The sequence below is a fragment of the Oryzias melastigma genome, linkage group LG14 (genome assembly GCF_002922805.2).
Source record: "Oryzias melastigma strain HK-1 linkage group LG14, ASM292280v2, whole genome shotgun sequence".
In the NCBI taxonomy this organism is placed as follows: domain Eukaryota; kingdom Metazoa; phylum Chordata; class Actinopteri; order Beloniformes; family Adrianichthyidae; genus Oryzias; species Oryzias melastigma.
This window is the reverse complement of record NC_050525.1, coordinates 26,232,468-26,258,787: the sequence shown is the minus strand read 5'-3', so window position 1 is coordinate 26,258,787 and position 26,320 is coordinate 26,232,468. Positions and strand designations below refer to the sequence as shown.

General features: G+C 37.3%; 1 protein-coding gene across 1 annotated transcript; it reads right to left on the bottom strand.

Moving 5' to 3' along the window:
- Window positions 1–1,862: 1,862 nt before the first annotated feature.
- LOC112143020 (ubiquitin carboxyl-terminal hydrolase 2) lies at window positions 1,863–17,130 on the bottom strand. Its single transcript, XM_024266755.2, has 12 exons — window positions 16,740–17,130; window positions 10,141–10,188; window positions 9,949–10,066; window positions 8,245–8,356; window positions 6,287–6,397; window positions 6,065–6,129; window positions 5,888–5,991; window positions 5,720–5,800; window positions 5,562–5,640; window positions 2,963–3,070; window positions 2,761–2,881; window positions 1,863–2,488 (listed from the first exon to the last, which is right to left on the bottom strand). The coding sequence occupies exons 1-12, from the start codon at window positions 16,890–16,892 to the stop codon at window positions 2,383–2,385; spliced, it is 1,206 nt and encodes a 401-aa protein (XP_024122523.1). The 5' UTR covers window positions 16,893–17,130; the 3' UTR covers window positions 1,863–2,382.
- Between the last annotated feature and the right edge of the window lie 9,190 nt (window positions 17,131–26,320).

Here is a 26,320-nt window from a genome sequence, read left to right as displayed (position 1 = left end):
ACCAAGTTACTTTTTTGGTGTCAAATATTGCAGACCTCAGTCCTAATGTTTTGGATTATTATTTACAGGAATGTGTTTTGAGTAATTTAACAATCATAATGATAATAATAAAAGATTACACAAAATACCAAAGCTGTGCAACACAATTTTGGATGCGGGATTTGAACCCAGGTCCTTCTGATAAAAAAAATACTACTGCAGTCGCTACAAGAGTCATTGAAAGTTAAGAGTATTTGTCACTTCATAAAGACAGCCCACCACATGATGCTGAGTGCAGATCTATCTCAAATGATTTGTTCATCCATAGATGTTTTACAACTGGTAAACAGGAATCAAGAGTTTCTGTTGTGGCAGCATGTTGGTTTGGTACTTTAATGACTACAAAAGGAGATTTTGTTCTATCGTCTGCGAAAAATACAGCCTGTTTTGATACTTTTGATAGTTTAATATCCATATAATTCAAAATAATTGTCTGATCCACTTTAAAATTTTTCTTTTGTGATAAGTCTGTAGATTTAAACACTTAGAAATGAAATCTTCACTTTATTTTATGTCAAAGGTCGTGAGCATTGTAGACCGTTTTCAGATTTACAGTTTTTGGTGATTTTAGGTGAAAGTTTGGAATGTTCTCCATTTTCAGTGAGGTCTGCCAGTTCCTTTAACGATTTTAAGTCCCCTTTAAAAACTGATCTTTTTACTCAGGCTTTAAACTCCAGTGAGCGGGGGCCCGTTCCAAGAAGCAGGTTTTGTTGGAACTCTGAGTTCGTGAACTCTAAATTCAGTAAAACTCTGAGTTTTCAGTTCCAGAAAGAGAGATAACTCAAACCCGGGAAAGTGGGCGAAACCAAGCCCGTTCCAAGAAGCGGGTTAAGCTGAACTCAGAATCAATCACTATGGTAACTGAGTCTGTGAACGAAACCTGGTTGGTAGCAGGTTTTCTTCAGGAAACTTAGAGTTCTCTGAGGTCTCCGCCCCTTTTTAAAGTGAAAGATGTTCAAATATGAGTTCTTCATTAACATTTAGAGAACATTCACATTAGAGACGTCACGTTTTCACCACGCAGAAACCAGAATGACATGTTCATTCAGAGGATCATGTAGAGAGGAGGCTGATTAATCCAGAGGAAATGTTATTTATGTCGGTAGAGGATTTGGAGGACACGAGTCGACTGACTGCAGTTTCCTGATTCATTTCTATTTCAGCGATATTATAAATAGTGAGTTTTTCCAGGGACTTGCTTTTAAAAAATACAGTTTTCTTTTCCTTATTTTAGACCCTTAACAATTGAAATTGAATGTCAAACACAGAAAAACCATTTGAAATCATCTACCATTCATTCAAACTCAGATGTTTTTCCCCGTTGCCATGGTGAATCGTGCTGTCTTTGCTCCATTGATCGGGGCTTTTAATGGTCGCGACGCTCCTCCTGATTCTGGTTCTGACAACTTCAAGTTGATTGAATCAAACATTTTCAGCTGTTCTGAAACCGAAAACCCTGAGTTTGAGAATTTTGAGTCCAGTGACTCTAAGTTCAGGTTTGAACTCTAAATTTGTTGAACCTGCTTCTTGGAACGGGCCCCAGATCTAGTGGACCGATTGTGATTATTTTTTGATTGCTTTAACCGTTTTTATTGTTTCAGTGATTTTATTGTTTCTTTTTTAATTTAATTATTTAATAATTACATTCATGTTTATCTTCTGCCCAGCACCTTGGTTGCTCCTGCTTTTAAAGGTGTCATATAAATATTAAATTGATTGATTGAAGTTTAGCTAAAACCTGGAATGGAACATTTATAAAAGATTGTTCTGTATACAGGAAACGACAAATACTGGTCGAAATTGAATGAAAACACACAAAAAAGTAGAAATCAGTGAGGAATTTTTTAATCATTCATAAACAAATGACTTTGAAGTAAAGTCAGATGGATCATATGTGTAAAAAGTCCTGACATAGCTGCTTTGGTTTGTACTTTCAACAGTACAGATAATACTTCTGCTATGCTCTTCATAAATAATGTACAACATTTTATTTCAATACATAAGATCATCCCACCAATGGTGGACCCAAAAAACGTTTTGTTAAATTACAATGTTTGCTGACATTAAATAGAATAAATTATGCTGGAAATACATCCAGAGAAAAATATACCTCATGGCATAAACTCATGTCCAAAGTAGCTGTTCTTCCATAAATGGAAGACTTCTTTTTTTAGTTTTGGAGTTGCTTCCACTCCACATGTGAGGCAAGTTTTTCCCCAATCAACCACTCTGCTCCAAACGTTTCACGTCTCTCATTTGGCAAGAATCTCTCCACTAGATGGAGCTCCGTCTCCACATGTCATCTTCTTGGTAAAGTCCGGTTTCCTGCTCCTCTGCGGAGCCTTATAGCCGACACGTCTGGTATTTGCTGTGTGAGGAGGGGGCCAGCTCGTAGAAGAGCACGTAGGCGTTGCTGGTCCGTACCTGGCCGGAGGAGATGGGGCTCACCCTGCACAGAACACAGTTCACACTGAAGTGAGGCGTGTTGTGAATGCACACAAGCTGGTCTATTTACACGTTTCCTAGAACAAATATGGGTATAAATACAGACATGGGACCATGATGAGAAACACACAAAATACGCGCAAGTATTGAAATGTCAACAAGGTGACACGCAGTACTTTTCCTTTGACAGCAGGTAAACACAGTCCTGCATAAACGAGTTGCTGCCCATCTGATAAGAGGACACACAAAGTAATTCAATAATGTGAGATTGGATACCTGGAGTCATTGTAGCTGTACCACTCCCCCAGTGCAGGGTTCTTGCAGTACGCCGTGTAATGGCCTCCCAAGGTGTTCCCAATGTGGTTGGATACCGCATACAGGTTATACACCGGAAGCTCTGCGGGGAGACCAAACAAAAACATCAGTCAACACCGGAGACGTTTCCACTCCGGTGAGCCGGCGCTGGTGAGATCATTACCGCTGTGATCCGCGGAAAACTCCCGCAGGTCCAATTCTTTGAGAGGAAAGTTGACGAATGTGGAGAGTTTGCTGGAGCGGGAATTGGAGTCCGAGAAGCGTTTAAGGTCTGAGAGGGTGAAAGAGTTAAGGAACGTGTCTGCAAGATTCACAAACAAATTTACAGAAACAATTACCAAATAGGTGGCCTTTAACCCTTTAGAGACCAATGACAATTGGGTTTTTGGTATTTGTAACATGTTCTTGTGACGTTGTTCTGATGGTGGAAAACGTACATAAAGAAAATTACGTTAAAATTAAATTTCTTTATTCAAATTGTTGTGAATCAGGAGCAGACAAATAATCCAGTTGAAAACAGAAGGTATTTGTTACGTAGAAATACAATTACAACCCCTTTGATGGATCCGTTTGTGGGCTACTAGATCCAAGAACGTCTTAGTTTTTCTCGTCTGAGCTGACATCCGGTTTAGAATTGTACAATATTGCTCGCCATTTTTGTTGCACCGGTAATGTAAGGTTGGGGTTGTGAGGGGCTGTAAACTAGAAGGACAGAGTGTAAACAGAGAACTCTCAGCAATCAGGGAGTAAAGGGGCACAACTCAGAGATGAATTTCGTATTAAGTCCTACGACTCTGCAGAAACTATGTTCTAAAAAACGACTCAAGTTACTTGATGTTGGCTAAAACGGCATAATCAGAATAAAAAAATACTTAATTTTAAAATAGATCCAAAGAGGATCAGAGAAGGACTTTGACCATGGAGCTTTACATTCTTTCAACTACCGTAACTCTTCAACTGTTTATGCAATTGATGTAATTCAAATGGATTCTGAAGTGGAAAAAAGTATTACGATTTAAAACCGTTATGGATTTTAAATTTTATACAAAAAAAAAAAAAGTGGAATCTCAGAAATCAAAATGTTCAAGCTCAGCAAAAACCCTAAGAAATGAGCTAAGACGCTAATCATTTAGTAAGCCACTGATTACAGACATTCTTTGGAGAGTTTTGTTACCATTGAGGTTACATTTGTAGAGAATTACAACAAAAACTCAGATTAAACTGTCTAAGAAAAGGCAACGTGGAAATTTTCAATTCAAAAGTTCTGTTGTTGAGTTTTTAGTTTCCTGCAACAAATAAAAAACTGCAGCTCAAACACATTTCTGTTGAGTTTATCGGTTTTGCTTTCTGTAAATCCAAGTTGACTTTAGTTTGAGTTAGCACTTAAATAAAGAAACTCAATAACCTGAAGTGTTTTCAAACATGAAGTTTAACACAATAACAAAGACTGGTCAAGCCTGTCTGTTCCACTACATTAACTATTATATAACCCCATGGTTTGACTGCCTCCACATGGACACATTCATGTTACATAAGATTCAGAGATACCCACTTCTTTTAGAACAGACAAAGTTCAACCAGGTCATAAAGATCAAGATCAAGAAGACCTTGAACTTTGTCTTCTAAAGACCCATAGCTCCGCATTAACAAACTGTCTTAAAGAAAACTTGTAGGTAAAACTCAGAAATTAACTCTGCAAAAATACTAATTTCTTTTATATGACACAGAATTATTGTAAACTCATATGTTTTTACTAATTTCATCTATTATTTGAACATTTATGGCTTAAAAAAGCATGTCATAAAATATGTTAAAATACTTTTAAAACATTTTATGGATATAGTGCGTGTTTGAGATCAGCTATAAAGCATCATTCCCAGTGCTCTTATTTATGATTATGCCGTTTTAGCCGTTTTGTTGGGCATACTTTCTGCAGAGTGACAGAAGTTGAACAGAAACTTGCCTCCGAATTGTAAGCGGGACCGTTGGCACAAAGCAACCCCTCCCCCGTTCCCCTTCCCCTAGCTGAGAGCTCGGGGGCAGGGCGCTAGTCACTTTCATACAATATTTTTTGTCTGTATGGAGCTAAGTTTAAACTCAAATTAAAAAAAATTGAAGAAATATTGGAGTTAAGCAGAAAAAAAAAAAAGAAAATTTTTGCTATTTTAAAATAAACTCAAATATTTTCAGCTTCAAATGTTGTTTTTTTGGGGTTTCAAGACTTAAAATGTCAATGTTACTTTTTTTTGTTTTCCAACTCTTTTTTTCATTTTCAAATCTGAAAATTTCATAATTGAAAACACAAAAAAAGACTTGAAAGAAAAAGAAAGATTTAAAACTGAAAAAAAAGTTTTTGAAATTTTGAGTTTTTACACTTACAAAATTGAACATTTGAAGCTTAAACAATTACGTATATTTTAGAATAGCAAAAATTTTTGGACATTTTAAATTTTATATTTTTTTCAATTTGTTTTTTATGGTTTTCAAATAATATTGGCCCCAATTTAGCTCCATACGTCTGCTCCTGATTCAAAACTGTACAAAGAAATACTCAGAAATGTAAGTTTTAAGCTTAATTTTTCTAATTTATGTCCTCCATCATCAAACTTCATTTTTTATCAGAGTGGGTCTTTAATCCAAGCCTCAAATCATCCATGCACCCATCTTAATATTTGATTTGACTAAAGTATCTGTTTTACAATACACAAAAATGAGGAAAAATAGCAAGAAAATGTCACTTTACAAGGTAAAGAGAAGGATACGAATGACGAGGATCTGAGGGAACTTCTGGATGCTGAACTTCTTGGTGCATTTTCTTCTGGCTTTACATTTGTTGCACGTCTGAGGAAAAAGTCAGAGGTTTAAATCTTTAAAACTCACATTATGTCATCCAAGTTGTGATTTTCTGGAGGTTTCTTACCGGTTTCTCCTCTCCGTCCAGCACATCTTCCTTTGAGAAGAGTCTCAGGCAGTCCTTGAGAGTCACCTCCCCTGATCGCTCCTGCAGACACACAATCCACTTAGAAAATTCTCTTTTTTTTTGGTTTAAAAAAATAAAAATGGAGCTCGTGTCGGTGAGCTTCTTCACCTGGGCGATGGGTAACGACAGGTCCCAAAACGGGTCAAACGTGGTGGAGCGGAAGCCGCAAACGGTGCAGGTTAGCGAGCTCTTCAGCTGCCCCACAAACAGGTCTGCAAGTGAGAAGAAACGTCAGCGAACCTGCACAAGTTTAAAGGTGGATTTAAGGGCTGGAAATGAACCCACCTACGACTTTACTGTCCTCTCGCGCCAGGTACATGTTCCACATCCGTTTGCTTTTCTCCTCATCTCTGTGACAGGAGGCAGATCATGTTAGACACATCAAAATCTCCTCAACTGAAGAGTTTATGGTCAAAATATGGAGATATGTGGGATTCACTGCTGGAGAAATGAGGCGTGCAGCCGAGCTTCAGCAGACAATAGGCGAAGAACGAATCTCCGACTTACGAGTAGTGGTCCAAGTCCTCGACGGGCGACCTCGGGCGGACCGTCACTCTGTTCACGTCGTTGTGAAGGCCGTCCAACAGCGAGCGCAGGAACTCTTGGGCGTCCTGCTGACTGTAGAGGGAGGAGACGTTTCATGAGGACCTCGTGTCTCAAACAAAAATATCTGACGGGCTCCTTTGAAATATTTGCACATCTTTTAGATCTTTCTATCTCATTTGTTTTTATGTTCAAAGTGGATTTAGTCAAAACCAGTAAGAATTTACAGATAAGAAGTCTGTGAAAAAGCAGGAATGTTGAAGATAAATACTTTATCTAAAGGAGAAGTTTTAACAAAAATGTTCGGATTATTAATAATGTAAACGGTGTTCTGCCTCTCTTGGAGTGAGTTTCAGTTTGACCACTAGATGGCGATCAATCGCGCTATAGCATTACACCTTAATACAGAAGAAGAAGACAGTATGAAGAAAAAACAATTTTTTTCAGACCACAAATAGTTACTTTACAAAATATTTTCTTAAAATAATGTAAAAATTCCTGTCTGTGAGCAAATAAAGATGTTCATTTAGTCAGCAACATATGTTTAGGTCGCCCCAGCGTTAGCATTAGCCGTCCTATAGGAAATTTCATTATACGTTAGCATCAAGCTAGAGGACTTTAGCTTTATGTGCTAAATCAATTTATATTTTTTATGAAAAAGTTATTGATCTGTTAAGATTAAATCAATTCAAATAGATCGATTTTATTAACCAGCACTAATAATAAAGTAAAAAAAAAGATTATCATCATAAGTTTGGGCCACAAAGGTGAAGATCAGAAAAATAGACGTATTTGGGATTCAAACTGAAACTGTTTGTATTGTGACTAAATCATTCCAGCTGCTAATAACACAAAATGAAACTGATTTTTTCTGTTTTTACAGCCGACACAGCCAAATCAGGCACCTGAGAACCTTAAGGCATTCAGGACTAGTTTTGTGAAACAGAAGCTTTTTTTCTTTCAATTTAAAACGTTTAAACCAGTTTATGAATTTAGATTGTTTGAGGCAGGTTCTCTAATGTTTCTTGTTGCCAATCTAACCCTGTCTGGTATCAGTAATGATTCCAATAAGCTCCTCAAAGACGTTTTTTCCATCATTCTGACGTTAGAAAGACCAGATGGACCAGCTGCAGACGGACTATGTCATGGAATCTGGTTCTGGGTGTGTCCCTGAAGGCTTTGGGTTCTTTCAGTTGTTGAAATGCAAAAGGTTTGCAGTAAGATAAGGCATCTGGTCACATTATTTAGGTGATTAGAGCTCCCTGAAAAACCTGCAGAACTGATTCAGATCAGGATTTCTTGAACGGTATGCAGCCTTTGGCAACCAAAAGAGCAAACAAAAACCATCTGGTCATCGTCTCAACCGTCTCCTAGCTTTGTTCAGACCAACCCAGACTTTGTTAGAGCTCAGGTGATGTTGTAGCTCCCTTTAGTACACTTCTCCCTTTTAAAAAAGTATTTGATTTAACTTTTTTAACTGTAATCAGGCTTTTCTTTGGTCAAACAACACAATGAGAAGAACTTCTTGGACTTCAGATGGCACATAAGATGTCAAAGTTTGACTGGAAAAGCTCAGAAAAATACTGTGTTTGGAGAAACTTTCAAAATAAAGTACAAACTTTAATTGAGAAATATTTCTAGTGTCCAGCAGTGAGACTGGTACTAGAACAAAAAAAAAACAAAAATCTACTTCAGTCTAAAGAAGACAAAAACGTTGTGACTGTTGCTGTTGAAGACGGTTTAATCCTCCCTGTAAATGCTGTCAGCTCAGTAAAACACACGTGTGATGTGTTGCTGCTCATTTAATTACCTCATTCTAAGGCGAGATAAGGACAAGAAGATGTTTAACTGGAGCATAAAACTTCAGAGGGTGCAGCGTTTGCCTCACATGACTGAACACAGAAGCGTTTCAGACAACTCACTTGCAGCCGACGAACTTTGGAGCGACTCTCTGGATCTGAGTCCTGAAGTCGGAGGGACTGATGGCTTCGATGTTCGCCGACGTCCACAGACTCTGGGTCAGCTTAGCGAATTCTGAGGGAGAACAGACGACAAAGTAAACACCAAAAAACAAGAGGGGATGAACTAATACTGAGATACCATCTGACCTTTTGCTTGTAAACCTTCTGCCCTGACACAGTCCTGTTATACCTTCAAGACTATAAAACACCTCTTGATGCAATAACTGCTGGAGGTGTTCTCCTCCAGATATTTTAAAATGTGTCAAAACAAGCCAGATCCATGAAGAACTCAACCTTAAAAACCCTCAGAACGTCAAGAACTACTATAGACATGCAGACGTCCATGTCTAGATGAGTCCGAGCATTTTCTACTGCACTTTTAACAACATGAGAACAAACCTGATCAAACCTGACCAAACCTGATTAAATCTGACCAAAACCGAGCAAATGTCATCAAACTTGACCAAACCTGAGAAAATGCAAGAGAATCTGATCAAATCCAAGAAAATCTGACCAAATCTTAATAATTACAACCAATCTGAGCAAATCTCACCAAACTTGACCAAATCGAACTAAACCCGACCAAATCGGATTAAACCTGGCAAATTGTGAGCAAACCCAGCCAACACTGACCAAGCTCAACCAAATCTGATCAAACCTGACCAAATCTGGGCAAATCGAAGCAGATTTGACCAAATCTGAATAAATACAACCAACCTGAGGATATCCAAGCAAATCTGATCAAGTCTAAGGAAATCTGAAAATATCTCACCTATTTCAAGCAAATCTCACCAAACTTGACCAAATTAGAGATGCAAATCTGACAAAAAATGACCAAATCGAACCAAACCCGACCAAATCTGAATAAACCTGGAAATTGTGAGCAAATTCAAGCAAATTAGATGAAATTTGAACAAATACAACCAATCTTGAGAAAACCCAGCCAACACTGACCAAGCTCAACCAAATCTGATCAAATATGGGCAAATCGAAGCAGATTTGACCAAATCTGAAGACATAGAACCAACCTGAGCAAAACCGATCAAATGTCACCAAACTTGACCGATCCAAGCAAATCTGATCAAGTCTAAGGAAATCTGAAAATATCTCACCAATTTCAAGCAAATCTCATCAAATCTGAGCAAACTCAATACAACCTAAATACAACCGATCTGAAAAAACCCAACCAAATCTGACCAAATCTGACCAAATGTGACCAAATCTGACAAAGTCTGAGCAAATCTTACTAAATCTGATCAAATCTCCCATAACTCAACCCAATTTAACCAAATTGAACCAAACCTGATCAAACTTTTGAGGAAATCCAAGCAAATCTGAGTAAAATTTAAAATAAAGTTAAAACTAACACAAATTTGTCAAGAAGTGCATCTTTGTTGGAAAAAATACCAAAAGAAACTTAACATTGTAATAGTTAATTAGCAATAAAGCTTTAGTGCTCCTTATGCAAGAGATCTCTGGACAGAGCAGATCTAAAGTCAGATCTTCACTCTGAGTCTTATTAGGTAACACAACTGAGACTTATGGTTGTAAAACGTTAATTAAAGTGACAGTAAAGTTCCTGCTTCTCCTCCATAAAGAGCAGCTCAGGTCTCGGAGTCCTCGGGGTTGCTGACATGTAGGTCAGTGTATCAGAGGTGAAGCTACCTTCCATGAGCGCCGCGTTGGTCCTGCTGCTCACGTCCAGCCGGTGAACGTTCCTCAGGCAGTAATCCCTCAGCTCTGAAGTGTTGCTCAGACATTGGAGGATGGAGTTCATGAAACACTGAGAACCACAGAGTCCTGGTCACTATACAGAAGGTCACTTTGACTGTTGTTGAGGAGTGTTGGGGTCCTTACCGTGTTGCCCAGGTTTCTCAACCCAACCAAACCCTGAGGACTCTTGTTCTGTTGGGACAGAGAGGAAACGTCTGTTAAAAAGCTACATTCAAAATATAATTCGTCACAGACGTAAAAGAAGAATGAACAAGAGATTTTATATCTCTTAGGGAACATTTTAAATATTTGCTTTTTTCCTTATCGAGTTACAGACCAATGAACGATAGAATCAACATTTTTGACTCACTTTTTAGCAGAATAAAACATTCCAATGAATCAGTTTTCAATAAATAAAATGATGGAAAAACAGTAATACAATCATTACCAACAATGACCATTAAAACAGTAAAAAAAACATTTAAAAAGCGAATTAATGTTTGCAAACGAAGACGAAAAGTGTCGAGATCAACAGAACCTTCAAAAACTTCGTCATAAACGGATCAACGAGAAAAAATGATCAAAAACATAAATGTGTGATCAAATAACCGTCTACGAATAAATGTTGTAAAACGAGTCTTTCACATCCAACATGAACAGTGAGTCACAATGAGGACAATCGTACCATAAAACTGTTATCTTCACTGAAACTGGGAATTTGAGACGTTCAGTTTATCTGTGATAGTTTATTACTTCTTCAAAGTATATTTTATATACGTAAATAAAGGCAGGGTAAGAAAATCTGCTAAATTTATTGGACTAATCCACAAAACTCCTAAAGTATTCGTAAAGCTGAAGCACACTGGAGAACTTTGTACTTCTCTGTGTGATGAGTCATAGTTTCTCTTGCTCATTTGTTCTGATATATAAATGATATTTTAAGGCGGTTAAATGAAGAAAATAAAGTCTTAAAATTTTGAAAAAATGTTAAAAAATGTATGGGAATAAAGTTTTGCAATTCAAAAAATGTTATAGTACGATTAAGGAACAAAAGTCGTACAATTATAACAATTTACGAGAATAAAGTTGTAAATTTAATCTTCACAAAGTCGTAATTTTACAAGAAAATGTCGCTTTTTACATTTTGTTGACGTCACACATTCTAAAGAATCTCAACAGACTTTTTGTAAACTTTTTGGTAACATAACGACTTTATAAATCCATCCATCCATCCATCCAATTTCTCTTAAAATTGTACAACTTTTTTTTAAATTTTGACTTTCTTCTAGAAATTATGAGTTTATTCTTGAAAACTTTGTGCTTTTTGTCCTCATAATTTTACTTTTTTCTCATCATCTTATGCCTTTTTCTCTTAATTTTACAACTTTGTATCATTTATTTTTTCATTTTCTGCTTGCAAGCTTCTAATCTCTTAATTACACTTCCTTCTAAATCAATTTATTTAAATGTGTTTATCCTTAATAAAGTTGTAAATATTGAGCTGTTGATGCAACAAGAAGAAAACGAGTCAATTGTCGAGTGTTTCGTGTATTTTGTAAAACTCCTAAAGCTGGTGTGAACCAACGGAGCCGCCTCAGGTGATGGAGGCGGACCAATCAGGAGAGCTTCCTTTAAACCTTCTGTTTTCCCCGTAAACACGTTCATCAGAACACGTAAATATCACTTTGCAGGATTCTGACGTAAATTTTGTGTTTTTAAAGCGTAAAATGACAGTTTTGTGTGAGCGTAGCTGTTTGTGTGAAGACACACATGTGACTGGACCCTCGCAGGACTCTGTTTCCACACAGCTGACGTTTCTGCGCCCTCGCCGCTCTACGATCTGCACCCGTAGAACGTCACGCGACCTTGCAGCCGGAGCGCTCTGCCAGGAATCTGCAGACTTTCTGCAGATTCCCGCTCCAGAGTGTTGTTAATCATCTGAGTTCGGATGCGTCCGTGGCAAAGGAGACCCGAAATGCTGACCCAGATATTTCTGAGAATCCAAACGCTGATGAATGTACAGCTACACAAATTACACTTTCACATAATTCTTCCCTCAATATGGGAGTTTTCCAAAACAACCATTTAAGAATAATAAATGTTATATTTCTTATTCAGAAAAGAAGTGAATGTGACCATTTTTATGTCCATGTTCTACCACTTATTCTGGTTTTAAACATTTTAACAGACCTGTTTACTGTATATCCTTGTTGTTAATCACTGATTTACTTTAGCTGCAAAAACCGAATGATGAACTTTTTATTTATTTATTAGTTGTACATTTTACTACAGTAAATTATTGTTTCAATGTATGAATGTGGCACTAACAAAAGACAAAATAGAACTTCTAAAATTTAAAAATGTTGTTGTGTACATAGCAATAGCTGTGTTTCCATTACACACATGTGCAAAACTATCAAAATTCTAGAAATGTAAAATAAATAAATAAAAAAACAAATTTGTATTTACGCTTTTTCCACTAAATCATAATTATGCAAATAAACTCATGAGATAAGTCATTAAAAATGACTCATCTCGGCTCAGTGGCCTTGTGGTAGAGTGTCCACCATGAGATTGGAAGGTCGTGGGTTCAAATCCCAGCCGAGTCAGACCAAAGACTCTAAAAAAGGGACACAGTGTCTCCCTGTTTGACACTCATCCCTAAGGAGTTGGACTGGGGGGTTAAACCACCAAATGGTTACAGAGCGCGGCTGTGTCTGCAGCTCACCGCTCCCCCAGGGGACGGGTCAAATGCGGAGAACAAATTTCACTCTGTGCCAAATAGTGGGACTTTAACTTCAATTTAACTTTAAAAACGAACAGTACTTTGAATTATAGCAGGTGACCAGTCACTGTTAGTCATGTGACTCATTTATTTCTAATTAAAAAGTTGCAGTCCATTGCAGTTTGATATCCTTCAAAATCTACAAAGCCCCTAAAGCGACATAGAAGAAAAAACAAACAAACAAAAAAAAACATTTGAAGTAAAATAAAGTTTTTTTTTCTTTTAAATTGAAGTAAAAAAAATCTTGTTACAAACTGATGAGCACCAGAGAGTAACTGAGAAAAAAAACATTAAATTTATTTTTTTTAAATTGAAGAAAAAAAAATACTTCTGGTTTCTAACTGCTGAACACCGGTTAGTAACTAGAACATTTTTTGCCTCAATTTTTAGAAAAACTTTTTTTTTCTATAAATGGAAAAAAAAAGTTTTTTTCTAAAAATTTAAAATTAAAAAAAAATCTGCTACTATCTGGTGCTCACCGGATAATAAAAGGCTAAATGTTGTGCATCAGATAGTAACAGATTTTTTTTTTTTTAATTGAAGTAAAGAAAACAAAAATTCTGGTTACTAACGAGTGCGCACCAGATTGTAACCAGAATTTTTTTTAACTCGAGTTAATTTATTTGTTTTGTACAAACGCAAAAACTTTATTTTGATAAATGCTAGTTTTTTTTAATTGTCGTTTTTCTATTTTTTTTCCAAATTTTTCCAAATTTATCATTGCAAATCCAATCTGCACAATTTCATAGTCAATAGAAACACAGCTAGTGACAAATGAAATATCTATTCATCCAATCGTTTCACTGATTAAAGTTAAAGTTAATCTGAAGGTTGTCTAACTGTCTCTACTCACTCTCAATATTCTGAATAATCTAGTCTATAAGCACTTTAACACTATAAAAAAGCTATAAAACAACTCAAGTGAGGCACAAATGGATTCTACTCAATCTTATTTCAAAATTAAACAAACAAATTTGGTCACATGTTTCTGAAAAAGATTACCTGGAATAATTGTGATTTAGAAATTCAAGATTTACGAGTCAAAAATGCTTAAAATAACTTTTTTTAAAGTTAAAGTTTAGTTTTTAGGAGACTAGAGAAGGTAAAAGTAGCAAAACTACATTTTTTACACTAAACGGCTCAAAAATGTGGATTCTTGGAACTAAAGTTCCCATTTTTAGTGAAACATTTGCTAGAGGAGAACTCCCTCAGCAGAAATGAGTCGTCTCCAGGCGTCAGCCGGGTCGCGACCTGTGACCTTCCTGGGCTCAGTGACGGAGTCACACCGTAAGTGACACTCTCTGGACGTCAAACCGAGGCCGTCTCACCTCCCTGCTTTAAGGCGCCTCCCAAATGTCTTTTCGTGGGCGAACAAATAAAAATGTGAGAAAATCTGCCAGCGGGCCTCCTGGCTCCATCGTCTCTGCTCGACCATATGGCGCGAGCTGCAACCCGCCGACCAGAAGGGCTGGGCGCTCTCAGCAGGCGCCTCGCGGTTTGCCAGGCCCATCCAGAACCAGAGGAAGTGTTCAGGTAATCTGTGCTGTGAAGGAGAACGCTCTCCGAGGGTTGGCAGCACTTCAAAGAGCGGAGAACTGAATGTCCTAAACCCTCATGACCCTGCAGGCCAGATGAGAGGAGGCGGCACGCACGGCGCCGGTCAAGCCACTCCCTTACAAACAATAGAAGGTATAATGGGAGCAGGGCAGCAAGCAGAAGGGGTGATGATGAACATTATCTAAAGTCTCACTATGGTTTGAAAAAGTGTTCCCAGAGCTCTTTTAATGATGATTATGTCATTTTTAGCCAAAAAATTATTAGAAATTTGCCTCTGAGTTGTGGCAGGAAGCCTGCACTCATTTCCCATCATCCCTTTGCTCAACTCAGGCTATGTCCAAATTTCTTTACAACTCACTACTTAGGGCACTATGTAGTGTCCACTAGCTTACAACCCCTCACAACACCAAGCTAACATTAGCGGTTTATCAAAAACGGCTAGCAATAGTGAAGCTATCCAGATTTTTTTCCAGACTAGACCGTCCCGTGCTCGACAAGACTGGACCGGACCGGACTAGACTGTATAGGACCGGACTAGACTGTACCGGACCGGACTAGACTGTATCCGACCGGACTAGACTGTACCGGACCGGACTAGACTGTATCCGACCGGACTAGACTGTATCCGACTGGACTAGACTGTACTGTCCTGTACTGGACTAGACTAGAAACGCTCTAATACTGGACCGGATTTGACTGTACCGAACTGAACTAGACTGTGCCGGACCCAACAAGACTGTACTAGACTGTGCTGGACCCAACAAGACTGTACCGGACTGGACTAGACTTTACCCGACCAGACTAGACTTTACCGGACTAGACTGTACCCGAACGGACTAGACTGTACCCTACTGTACTGTACTAGAAATGCTCTAATACCGAACCGAACTAGACTGTGCCGGACCCAACAAGACTGTACCGAACCGGACTAGACTGTACTGTACTGGACTACTGTACCAGACTAGAGTAGATTGTAATGGACTCACCTACTTTGTACCGAATAGGACCGGACTAGATTTTACCAGATCGGACTAGACTGTGCTGGACCTGGCTAGACTTTACTGGACTTGACTAGACTGTACCGGACCAGACTAAATTGTACCGGACCGGACTAAATTGTACCGGACCGGACTACTGTACTGTACCGGACTACTGTACTGGAGCGGACTAGATCATAACAGACTGGACTACTTAGCAACAAATAGGACCGGACTAGATTTTACCAGATCGGACTAGACTGTGCTGGACGTGGCTAGACTTTACTGGACTGCACTAGATTGTACCGGACCAGACTAGATTGTAACAGACCGGACTACTTTGCACCAAATAGGACCAGACTAGACTGTACTGGACCGGACCGCTCAGTGGAAACGAGGCTTATTTGTCTACAAGTGGATGCATCAGAATGGGGCGGAGCTTGTGACCCGCCGATTGTAGCCTGTACGTAACAACTACGAGCTTTTCAAACCACATTTTTTTGTCTGCTATTGATTCACCACAATTTGAATTTAACAAAAAGTCTTAAAGTTTTTATCTTAATTTTCTTCACATATGTGTCTTCCATCGAGGGAAAAACGCCTCATAAATAAACTCAATGCTTTAAAAAAATCAAGTTAAGCAAAAATGGATTACATTTAAATACATTCTTTTAGGTTATTTCTAACTTTAACGAACAAATTTGGTTTGATTCTTCTGAAAATAAAAAAATAAGTTGATTAATCTGAAATAATGACTCAATTATGAATCGGAAATACTTAAAATACAATTGTTAAGTTATAATTTAGTTTAATAACAATCACTTGTATTTTAATTTTCTTACGTCTTCCATCGAGAGAAAAACGTCCCCAGAACTCTAAAAACTCAATTCTCTCACACTATGTATCTTTGAATCATGAAGGACTGGGGGGTGCATCAGCTGATCCTCTGCTTGATTAAACATGTGCAGCAGGAACAGCAGTTGTGGGAGAGCGCCGCCGCAAACCCGTGACCTCACGGGGGGCAAATATGTGCCGACTGTGGGCAGATTTCCTCCTGCTCGCTGCTGCACTTCCTTGGACGTGTTCCTTATCAGCAGCTTTGCCTCCTGTTACGCAACCAGAAGTGTTCATTTAGTGCAGACATCTGCTGTTTCAACACCTCTGTGCTCCTCAACCGGGGGCCCTGAAGGTCACACTGGAACTTTTTCATCTTGAGGTGGAAGATCTAACATTTACTCCCCTTAAAGTTCTTTGCATCACATATAGTGGACACTTTCTCTTAGATACCACAAAATGTTAAGATAAACATCACATTTTTGGTTCCAGTGAAAGTATGATTTACAGTTTTCATTGAATGCATCAGATTTGAACTGCCTCAAACTTTATGAACATCTGGTTCCTCCTTAAAAAGGTTCCGGACTCACCTTGGCCTGGTTGATGATGAGACCCATGAAGGTGGACACCAGCACGGACCGGGAGAACCGCTGGCTCTTGCGCTGCAGCTCCGGTTTGTCCAGAGGGAAGGCGGCGGGTTCCTCCGGTACCGTGACCGTGTAGGAGTGTCGCAGACTCGGCATGATGTTGTCGCTTCACGGACACCGAGACGAGCTGGAAGTGTCGCCGGTGAAGTAAACCGTCAGCTACCGGGGAGTCGGTGAGGAGTTCTGGCGCGTGCCGTGTTCGTGCTGACGCCAACCGAGCCGCTCTGCGTGGGTGAAGGCTGCTGTCACGCGCGTACAACTGGAGTGACGGAGGGAAGCGCGCGGGCGGGAGTTTTTACTGCGAGCAGTGAACGCCCCCTTCTCCGCCTGCGATCACGGAAAGAAACGATGCTGCCTTCAAGCGCTATCGGACAAAACAGATGCGTTCAAATGTCTGGAATGAAAAGAATTCCAGAAAACAAAAGGGAAAAAACCTGGAAATTTACAAGGATGTGTAAACAAAATATATCCCACAATCCTTTGAATTGTTAACAACTTTACTTTTATTTGGATATATGACTAAATTACTAAATAAAGAAATTAAGCCAATAAATCGGTAATAAAATAAATATAATCCCCATAAATGATTATTTTTTTTCAAGAGAAATCTTGGTACATGGAAGACAAAACATATAATCAATTATTATCAATTATAGTATTTTTAAAATTATTTTTTATATGCATTTTTAGTTGTATTTATTTTCTAACAGCTGTTTTTAATAAAGCTAAATGGTGAAGTTGTTTCCTCTTGTTGGATCAATAAAGTTTTATTTTATTCTATTCTAACCATACAAATAACCAAAGGTAAAACACGAATACATAAAAATTAAACAAAATCCACCTATTTGTCCCAGTGTTATTACCCTTTTTGTTTATCTAAAAATATTTGTTTTCCCTCATTAAGTTTGATTTTTATGTGTTAATATCTTTTTTTCTTGAAGCATTATTTTGTGATTCTATTTTTCCAACATGCCAAGAACAATTCAGCTAGGAAACACAATTAAAAAAAAAACATCTTGAAAACATCGTCAACAAAGATCCTTTTTTTAGGCATTACTATGATTCCATAGAATTAGGGAGCAACTAATTAGAAATATACATCATTGATAGTTGCAAACTGACTTTTTGTGCTTTAAAAGGTAGAAATTGTTGGATTGTGTGCTGCAAAAACTTAAATTAAACTCAATAAAACTTATGTAATATGCTGGGTGAAGCAATATTTCTACTAGGTGTGAAACTCTTTCAAAAATTTCTTAGAAAACTTCACATTTTTGCATTTATCTGCGTTAAAAATAAACCTTTAGTCATTTATTAAACCTGTTTTTTTAATTTATTGCTTTATGTTGCTTCATTTTAACTTTCTTTAAGGCTTTAAGACATTTTATGGTGAGTGTTTGACAAATTTCCAGGCAGACTCGGACCTGAAAAGTCCCGTCTGAGCAGCTAATCAGGTCAGAGGTTGCAGGAAGATTACTGGTGAAAGGGGGACATTTCTGTAGACTTTTAAACAAATATAATTAAATATTAATGCCTTCTTTGAAGGATTCATCCCCCAAATCTTCTGGCTTGACTTTAAACTTTAGACTGTGGTTTGACACAGTTCTGGGTCTGATAAGAGGTGCCATAGGAGCGTCGTAAACCTTTACATTACCTTTATCACCCTTTATTCCCAACTCATAGCATCAAGGAGAACACTTAAGGTGCAGGGCAAAGTCTGGGCTTTATGTAACGGCATAATCAGCAGATTTTATGCCTCGAAGTTGTATTTATACTGCAAGGCTAATCATTTTGTGGTCTGAATAAGTGCAGATGTGCAGATATTTTTCCTTTAAACATCAATAAACACAAAAGGCTGTAATTTATTTACAAAAATGAAAAACAAATCTTTTCTGTGACAGGTTTAAAACCATTTTTTAATCCAGAAACAAGAAATCAAAGGAAGTGACCTCCAAGAACAAAAATATGAGCAGAAATGTTTTAATATGACTGATTTATTTAAACCGGATTAATGGAATAAATTCAGTGCGTCAGTGTGAGAGTGCTTTAAGTGGTTGTCATGCCGAAACAATGAGGGAGGGAAACACTTCCGACGCCCTACACCACAAATTCGACATCACGCTCAGAAGAATGTGACACCAGAACTTCAGCACATTCCAGGCATGGCTGAGCGCTGCAGGTCCAGCAGGGCAGAGCTTTCTGAGAGACCTGACGGCAGCTTTATCAGGTCAAGGACGGCCTCCCTTTGTGTGGGTCACTCAGATTATCAGTGAGGTCAAAAACGGGTTTCTTCTTTAGACCTTTAGGTCAAAAAATGTTTGGGTTTTTTGATTTTTCGACATCATCACCCTGAGGGCAAGAAGCACAACATCACAACTCATGTCCTGTTTGCAAAACTTTAAGTAGATTCATTTTAATTTCCCATAATGCTGCTGCAAATGGCTAAATTAGTGGACTCTTTCAGGAGGCCAGTTCGAGTTTTTGTTGACACCGTGAGTCCATGTTGTCCTGAACTGGAGAAATTATGCAACCTGGGAGGAAATCCCGTATCTCTGCAGACTCTGACCAAACTATGAACTCCTGCAGTCCAGGATCACAGGAACACGGTGGTCTTCTCTGGGTGATCAAATGTTTTGTTCTTTCGATCTTCTGTCAGCCAGTCCACAAAAAATAACTTTTCCAACAAACTTAGTTGAGAATTTATACCTAAAACATTTCATTACAACATATAAAATCCACTGTACATAATTTTTTCAGTAAAATGTTTCAATAAATCACCAAAAAGTTGGAGTTAAACTGAGCTGGGATTTCAAAAGCTTCATTATTTTTAATTGAGAGATAATAATTAAGCTGTAATCGAAGACTCTCTGTGTTTCACCGCCGCGCTGGCATGTCAAGGCGACACAAGCCAGCACGGTACCGACCTTTGCTGCACATTAACAAGCCGACGTGGGTTAATGAGTCAACAAACACTTCTGATCTCCAGCTTTACATTAGAAAACCAGGAATGATTTGTTTTGTCAGAAGTGAATCTAAGGCTACGTCCGAATTCCTTCCCTACTCACTTTATAGTGCGTTGGCCGTTTTGTAATGCTGTCCAAATCTCCAATTCCAAAACTGAGTGCCCTAGAAGTCTTTGTGAAAAACTAGCATGCATTGATGTTCACTACATTGGCAAATATAGACCACAATGCATTGCAGTCAAACAGTTTTTTGACTTCAGACTATGTCCGAAGTCCCACCCTAATCCCTAATTACTAAAAAACCATACAGTGCGCGACCATCTAGTGCCCTGGATTTTAAAAACAGTTCAGACACCATGCTCACTACTTTACTTTCGTTTTTCTAAACCCCGGATATGACATCACCGATTTCAATGAGTGAAAATCGAATTAATACAAACATTTCACGACGTCTATTTGTGACTCCACTGTGTTCTGAAGATTAAAATGTGAATGGTTTATTCAAAAATTACATTTAAACACGTTAAATTGTTCGACCGCAATGCATTGTGGTCTATATTCGCAAATTTAGTGAACATCTATGCTAGTTTTTTGCAAAGATTTCTGGGAAATTTCTAGTTGATTTTGGAATTGTAGATTCAGGGAGCACTAGAAAATCGCGACGCACTATATAGTGATTAGGGAAGAATTTGGACATAGACACAGTGGAGTCACAAATAGTAACCGTGAAACAAAGGCAAAATGAGGCAAACCTGGTGAATTTTGTTCCAGATTTTTTCTTTCACAGCTCTATTCCGATTTATGAAACACTTGGTGGCATCAAATTCAGGTAAAAAACACAATTATTAAAAGATAACCAAATGCTAAATCAACTATTTTCGGGTTTTGACCTCTATAAATGGGGCTTTAAAAGTGCAATCTGTTGCCACATAAACTTCCTGAATCTAGTCTAAAACCACCTGTGTGCTGCCCCCTACAGGTTGAAAGAGGTATTACGGTTTGTAATTGGCCAACTGGTGTTAGTCTCACGTCATTTCAGTTTCACGTCATCAGCTACAGTATAAAAGCCCCGCCCATCTTTGATTCTGTAACGGTCAGTCGTTAGCGTGTTAGCTTTAGCATGACTCGTTGATTGGCGTTGAATCCAGCGAACTCCGTCCTCCTGATGCAATGAATTGTTTGGTTAATATGTTAGCCTTTATTAGCTACGATGCTAGCAGCTTTTACTACTTAGACATGGAGCCCCGTGTGTGAGTGTTCGGAGTGTTACTTTGCTCGGTACCACTCTCCATACTGAAGACGCAGCGTTAGCCTCAAGCTAACCTCCCTTTCAGTCACAGATCCAAACCTCCCCTCCCCCGCTCTGCCCGCCCCCTTTTTTAATTGCATTTTTTTAAATCTGGGCTGATTTGTTACCTTCTAATTTCTTCTGTATGATCACTTTTCAAACAGTTTTGTGAATTAAAAGGACGCCATCCATACGTCACTACCAAATCTGAGTACAACTATTTAAGGTTAAACGAGTCGAGTCTGAAAACGGACTTATAAACTTTTGAACACGGATGCCTGAAACGCTCATATATGTGTTTACATCGACTCTTCATTGAAAGTGGCCGACTGAATGTGTGGTCTGAACGTAAAGGATACCAGCCAATACCCAAGGACCACCACCACTGAGCATCTGGCTCCGCCCACAAGGGCATCAGAACTGTAACCGCTTCTTTCCCCTCCATAAACATCAACAAGTGTTTCATGGGAACTATCTTCTGATGGTCCAGCTGCTCCTAATCATCAGCTGTTGAGTCACAGTCCACCTCACGCCATAAAAACTAATCACCGGCGATAGAAAGGTGCCACGAAAGCACACCTGTGTTCAGACCTCCACAGGTAAAAGCCATGTCTGCTTTGCTGCTGCTCCTCTTTCGGGCGAGGCCGACGTGAGTGAAAGCCTCGAGGACGGTTTTAGAAAATCTCTGGGAATCCTTCGACGAAGTGAACCTGACTCATCTGGTTACCACGACAAAAATGAAAACACTTCAGGAGCTTTAAGGATTTTGGAGACTTTTTTGTGTTATTTAACCTCACTATAAATACAAACAGGTGAAATGTATGTTTTATTTTAAGACAACTTGTTTAGTTTTCAATAGATAAATAAAAAAAATTGAGCGAATGCCTGAGCAAGCAGCCCACAGAGTGATTCATTTATCTCCACACCTACAAACTTATGTAACCACTGATTCGATGCATGCTTGAGAAACAGCTCACATGTGCTCAGCACTGTTTTCACTACCAACATGTCAACAGAGCACATCTCGTTTCAGTTCCCACTGACCTCCACAAACTCGGCGCAGGAAAACTCCTGACGAGCCACAAGAATGTCAGAGCTGCGAACCGCAAAATATTTCATACTTGTCAAGATTTAAAACCTTGTTTTTTGACATTTATATGGAGCTCTGGACATGACTTAAAAAAAGAAAAAAGAAAAACATTGTCCCCTTAAATTAATCACATTTTGGGCATATATTAGTTTCTTGTCTGCAAAAAATTTATATTTTGTGGCCAAAATTTAGCATTTTGTCCACACAGACAAGTAAAGAAAAATATACTACCTTGTGTCCACATATGTATATTTTCTGGGCACAAATTAAGGTTTTGTGGACATAAATTAGCATTTTGTGTCCAGAAATTAGTATTTTGTTGGTAAAAAATAGAATTTTGTGTACCTAAATTAATATTTTCTTGGCACAGATTAGAGTTTTATGGACATTAAATGACATTTTCTGTCACAAACTAGTATTTTGTGACAGTAAATCAGCATAAATAATAAGCAAATTAGCATAAAATATAATAATATACAATATAGCATTTTGAGCTAACAAAATATAGAATTTTGTGTGCACAAATAAATAAAGAAAAATATCCCAATATGTGCCCACAAATGAACATCTGGGCACAAACTAGGGTTTACCAACATAATACTAAAGACATTAGTATTATGTTGGACATGAACCATTTTATATGAACAAATTAGTATTTTGTGTACACAAATAAGCCCACAAATGAATACTTTTCCGGCATAAATTAAGATTGTGTACCCAGAAATTAGTATTCTATAAGAAAAAGTTCGTATTTTTGTGCAAAAATGAATATTTTGTCCACACAAATCAGTACTTTGTGGGCACAACAGAGTATTTAATGTGCATAAATTAGTATTTTGTGCCCGGAAATTAATGTTCTGTTGCTTAAAATATCAATTTGTGCACACAAATTGATATTTTGTGTGCACAAATTAGTATTTTGTGCACACAATAAAGCCATATAGCATGTAGTATATTATTATTCAACATAGCAATGAAGAAATTTGTGTTTTGGTGGCAGAAAATAAATTATTGTGATCACAAATTAGTAATTTTTTGGCCATCAAATGTTAATTTGTGTTGACAAAATATTAATTTCAGTCCATAAATGATTAATTTGAAGAAACAAAATTTTTATTTTTTTAATGTCATGTCCAGAACTCCATCAAATGTTTTAGCTTACCTTTCCCCACACTCAAAAGTCTCCAGTTTGTAAATAAGTTTGCTGTAACCGTTCTGTAAAAACTGCAAAAAATGCTTTTTTTAATTCACTCGGTTTTCTCAAAATCAGCACAGCTGAGAACATTTTGTGTCACTTAGAGATTGGATCTAGAAATAAGAAAATTATTATTTAAATTATCAAAAACTTTTTGCTAAAAACTTTTGACGATAGAAAAACTCGATTTAGGACTAAACTCACATCTCTCTAAAATGTTTTGATTCAATTGTAAGGATGTGATTTTAAAGCTCATTTAGAAACAAAAATTTAGTTTGAGTTTTAAGAATAAAAGTTAGTTATAAATGTTAGAAGGATTTAGTCAGATGAGTAAACTTGTACTAAGATTCTCATTTTGTTCACGTTTTAAATGATTAATTTCTACCTATTTCACAGTAGTTTTGACATTAATTAAAATGTACCACAATAATGTACATAAAACCTCAAAAAGTACAAACTTTTTCCGTAGAAATAACAAATATAGTTGTTTTTGGGCTTTAAAACATTAATTTTTAAGTCGCTTTTTGAGTTTTTCCTTTTCGATTGGTTGTGTGGAAGTTCTCGTTTCTAGATTTGGAGATATTAAAATAACATTGCTAAGTAAAGCTGACTTACTGCATGGACTATATCTTTTCCTATTTAAGTAGTTATTTCATCAGTTGTTTTTTTTGAAACTTGTATAAAGTGGAGTTTGTTTTTGTTGCTTTGAGATTCTTGTCTCGTAAATGTACATTTTCTGCCCAACGTCAAACAGGTCGGAATGAGCGGAAACATTTTCAGGCCAAACCTTCAAACTCCAGTTTGCATTTTTTGTTCCTCACGTAAATATATTACTCAGCAGAAATCAGCAACTGTTGGGCTAAAATTAAAGCAGTCACGCGGTCAATCACAAACATGACTTCTATATTTTCCACTCACATGACCTCTACATGAGCAGGATGTTGTCTTTAATCAGAACACGCTGAACATTTCTCCAAATCTAGAAGAGGTGCGGCTAATCGGAAGTCTCAGTTGCAACAGATTCTGTTTGGGGAAATATTTGAACTCCAAACAGGAAGTGCAGTTCAGTCCACATGTTTTAGATGTTTATGATGTCAACAAGCGTGACTTAAATTTAAAAAATCAGAGCGTGACGTTCTGACTTACATGAAGTCTCACTCCGATTGTTGAACCTTTATATATGCAGGTAAATCCATTTAGAGCTTGCATTTACATACACTCAAAAAAGTATTGGATCAATTAAGAAAAGTTAGAAAATAATTATTTTCCATCAGATTTAAATGTTGACATCAGCATAAACATTTAATTTGATATAAACATATTTTTAAATGTATCAAATTATAGAACTTTTCCTAATTGATCCAACATTTTAAGTTACATACTGAAAAAAACAACTTTTTACATCAAATATTTACAATAAAAAGTTTACATGAGGAACCAAGTTAATGATAAAAAAACATTTATAAAAACATCAGCGATAATCTTTTGATTCCCAGATTGTTTTTTAATGATTATACTGTTTTTAGGCCAAAAAAGAAAAAAAAATCTGTATGTTTCTAGTTTCTGCAGTAATTCAATAGAAATTTGAGTTATTGGCAGAAGCAAACTCCGCCCCTCTTCCCCTCTCCGTTGATGAGAACTTGTGGCCTGGCCAGCATATTTTCTACGTGACAAATACGATCTGTTTCAAAACGCATTTTAGCATTTTCTTGCATTTCATTTGAAGGAAAAAAATACACAGAAAAACTATTTAAACTAGACACTATTGTGATTCCGTACATTCCATACAGAAAAACTCAATCACACTTTGAGCCATTTGAGCAATCCTGGTACCAAAAGGTTCATCTTGATCAGGACATTATTGTTTGTACTTTTGGTGCTGATATATTTTACAGTTTTTAAGATCTTATGCAGTATTTGCGATTTTTTTCAGCCCAATTGGAAATGAATGGGAAATTCTTCAAATACTACACATATATCCAATCTTGGTATCAAAACGTTCAGCTCGTTCAGAACATTACTGTTTGTACTTTTGGTATTGATATATTTTGAAAATTTTTAAGATTTTTTATGCAATTTATGCAATTTTTAACCCCATTGAAAATGAATGGGAAATTCTTCAAATCTTTCAAATACTTTGAGCAGTTTTGAAACCTTTGCAATATTGGTATCAAATTGTTCAGCTCATTCAGGACATTACTGTTTGTACTTTCGGTCTTTATATATTTTAAAATTTTTAAAGATTTTTTATGCAATTTATCCGATTTTTTAAAAAAATGAATAGAAAATTCTTCAAATCTTTCAAATACTTTGTTCAGTTTTGAAGCTTTTGCAATATTGGTATCAAATTGTTCAGCTCATTTAGGACATTACTGTTTGTACTTTTGGTACTGATATATTTTTTAGTTCTTATGATTTTACACAATTTATGCGATTTTAACGCTATTGAAAATGAATGGGAAATTCTTCAGATACTTTGTGTACTTTTAAAACCTTTGCAATATTGGTATCAAAATGTCCAGGATGTTCAGGACATTCATGTTTGCATTTTTTGTATCATAAAATGTACGTGTTTTTGAAATTTTACAAAATGTTTGCAATTTTTCAAGAAATTCGTCAAATTCTTTGTCCACTTTCTGCAACTTTATTGATGCAATTCTGCATCTCTTGATACTACATAGACTCCAATAGAACAGGTATGTTGACACGTGTGTGAAGGTTTTTTGTTTTTGTTGTAGCTGGAGCTGATGTAACACTCAGCTGAAAACCCTCTCTAAGACGGAGCGTAACTAAACCTGGTGGATCTCTGTGGAAGGTCGCGCCCTTTAGGCTCTCCTTACCTGAACTCCTAGACGTCGCTCTCAGGTTTCTTCCACACGTGAATTCTCATTTGTCAGTCATTCTGTGAAAGCAGTAACGTTTGTTTCATTCCTGTGACGCTTCGCTCTAGCGGGATTAACGGTCAAATGAGCGTTACAACTTCACTCCGGC

Coding starts and splice junctions, on each gene's coding strand:
- LOC112143020 (XM_024266755.2), bottom strand. CDS start 16,892: ATGCCGAGTCTGCGACACTCCTACACGGTCACGGTACCGGAGGAACCC. Junction 8,357..9,948: donor CAACGCGGCGCTCATGGAAG/GTAGCTTCACCT, acceptor GTTCTCCCTCAG/AATTCGCTAAGCTGACCCAG. Junction 6,130..6,286: donor GAGGACTTGGACCACTACTC/GTAAGTCGGAGA, acceptor CTCCTGTCACAG/AGATGAGGAGAAAAGCAAAC.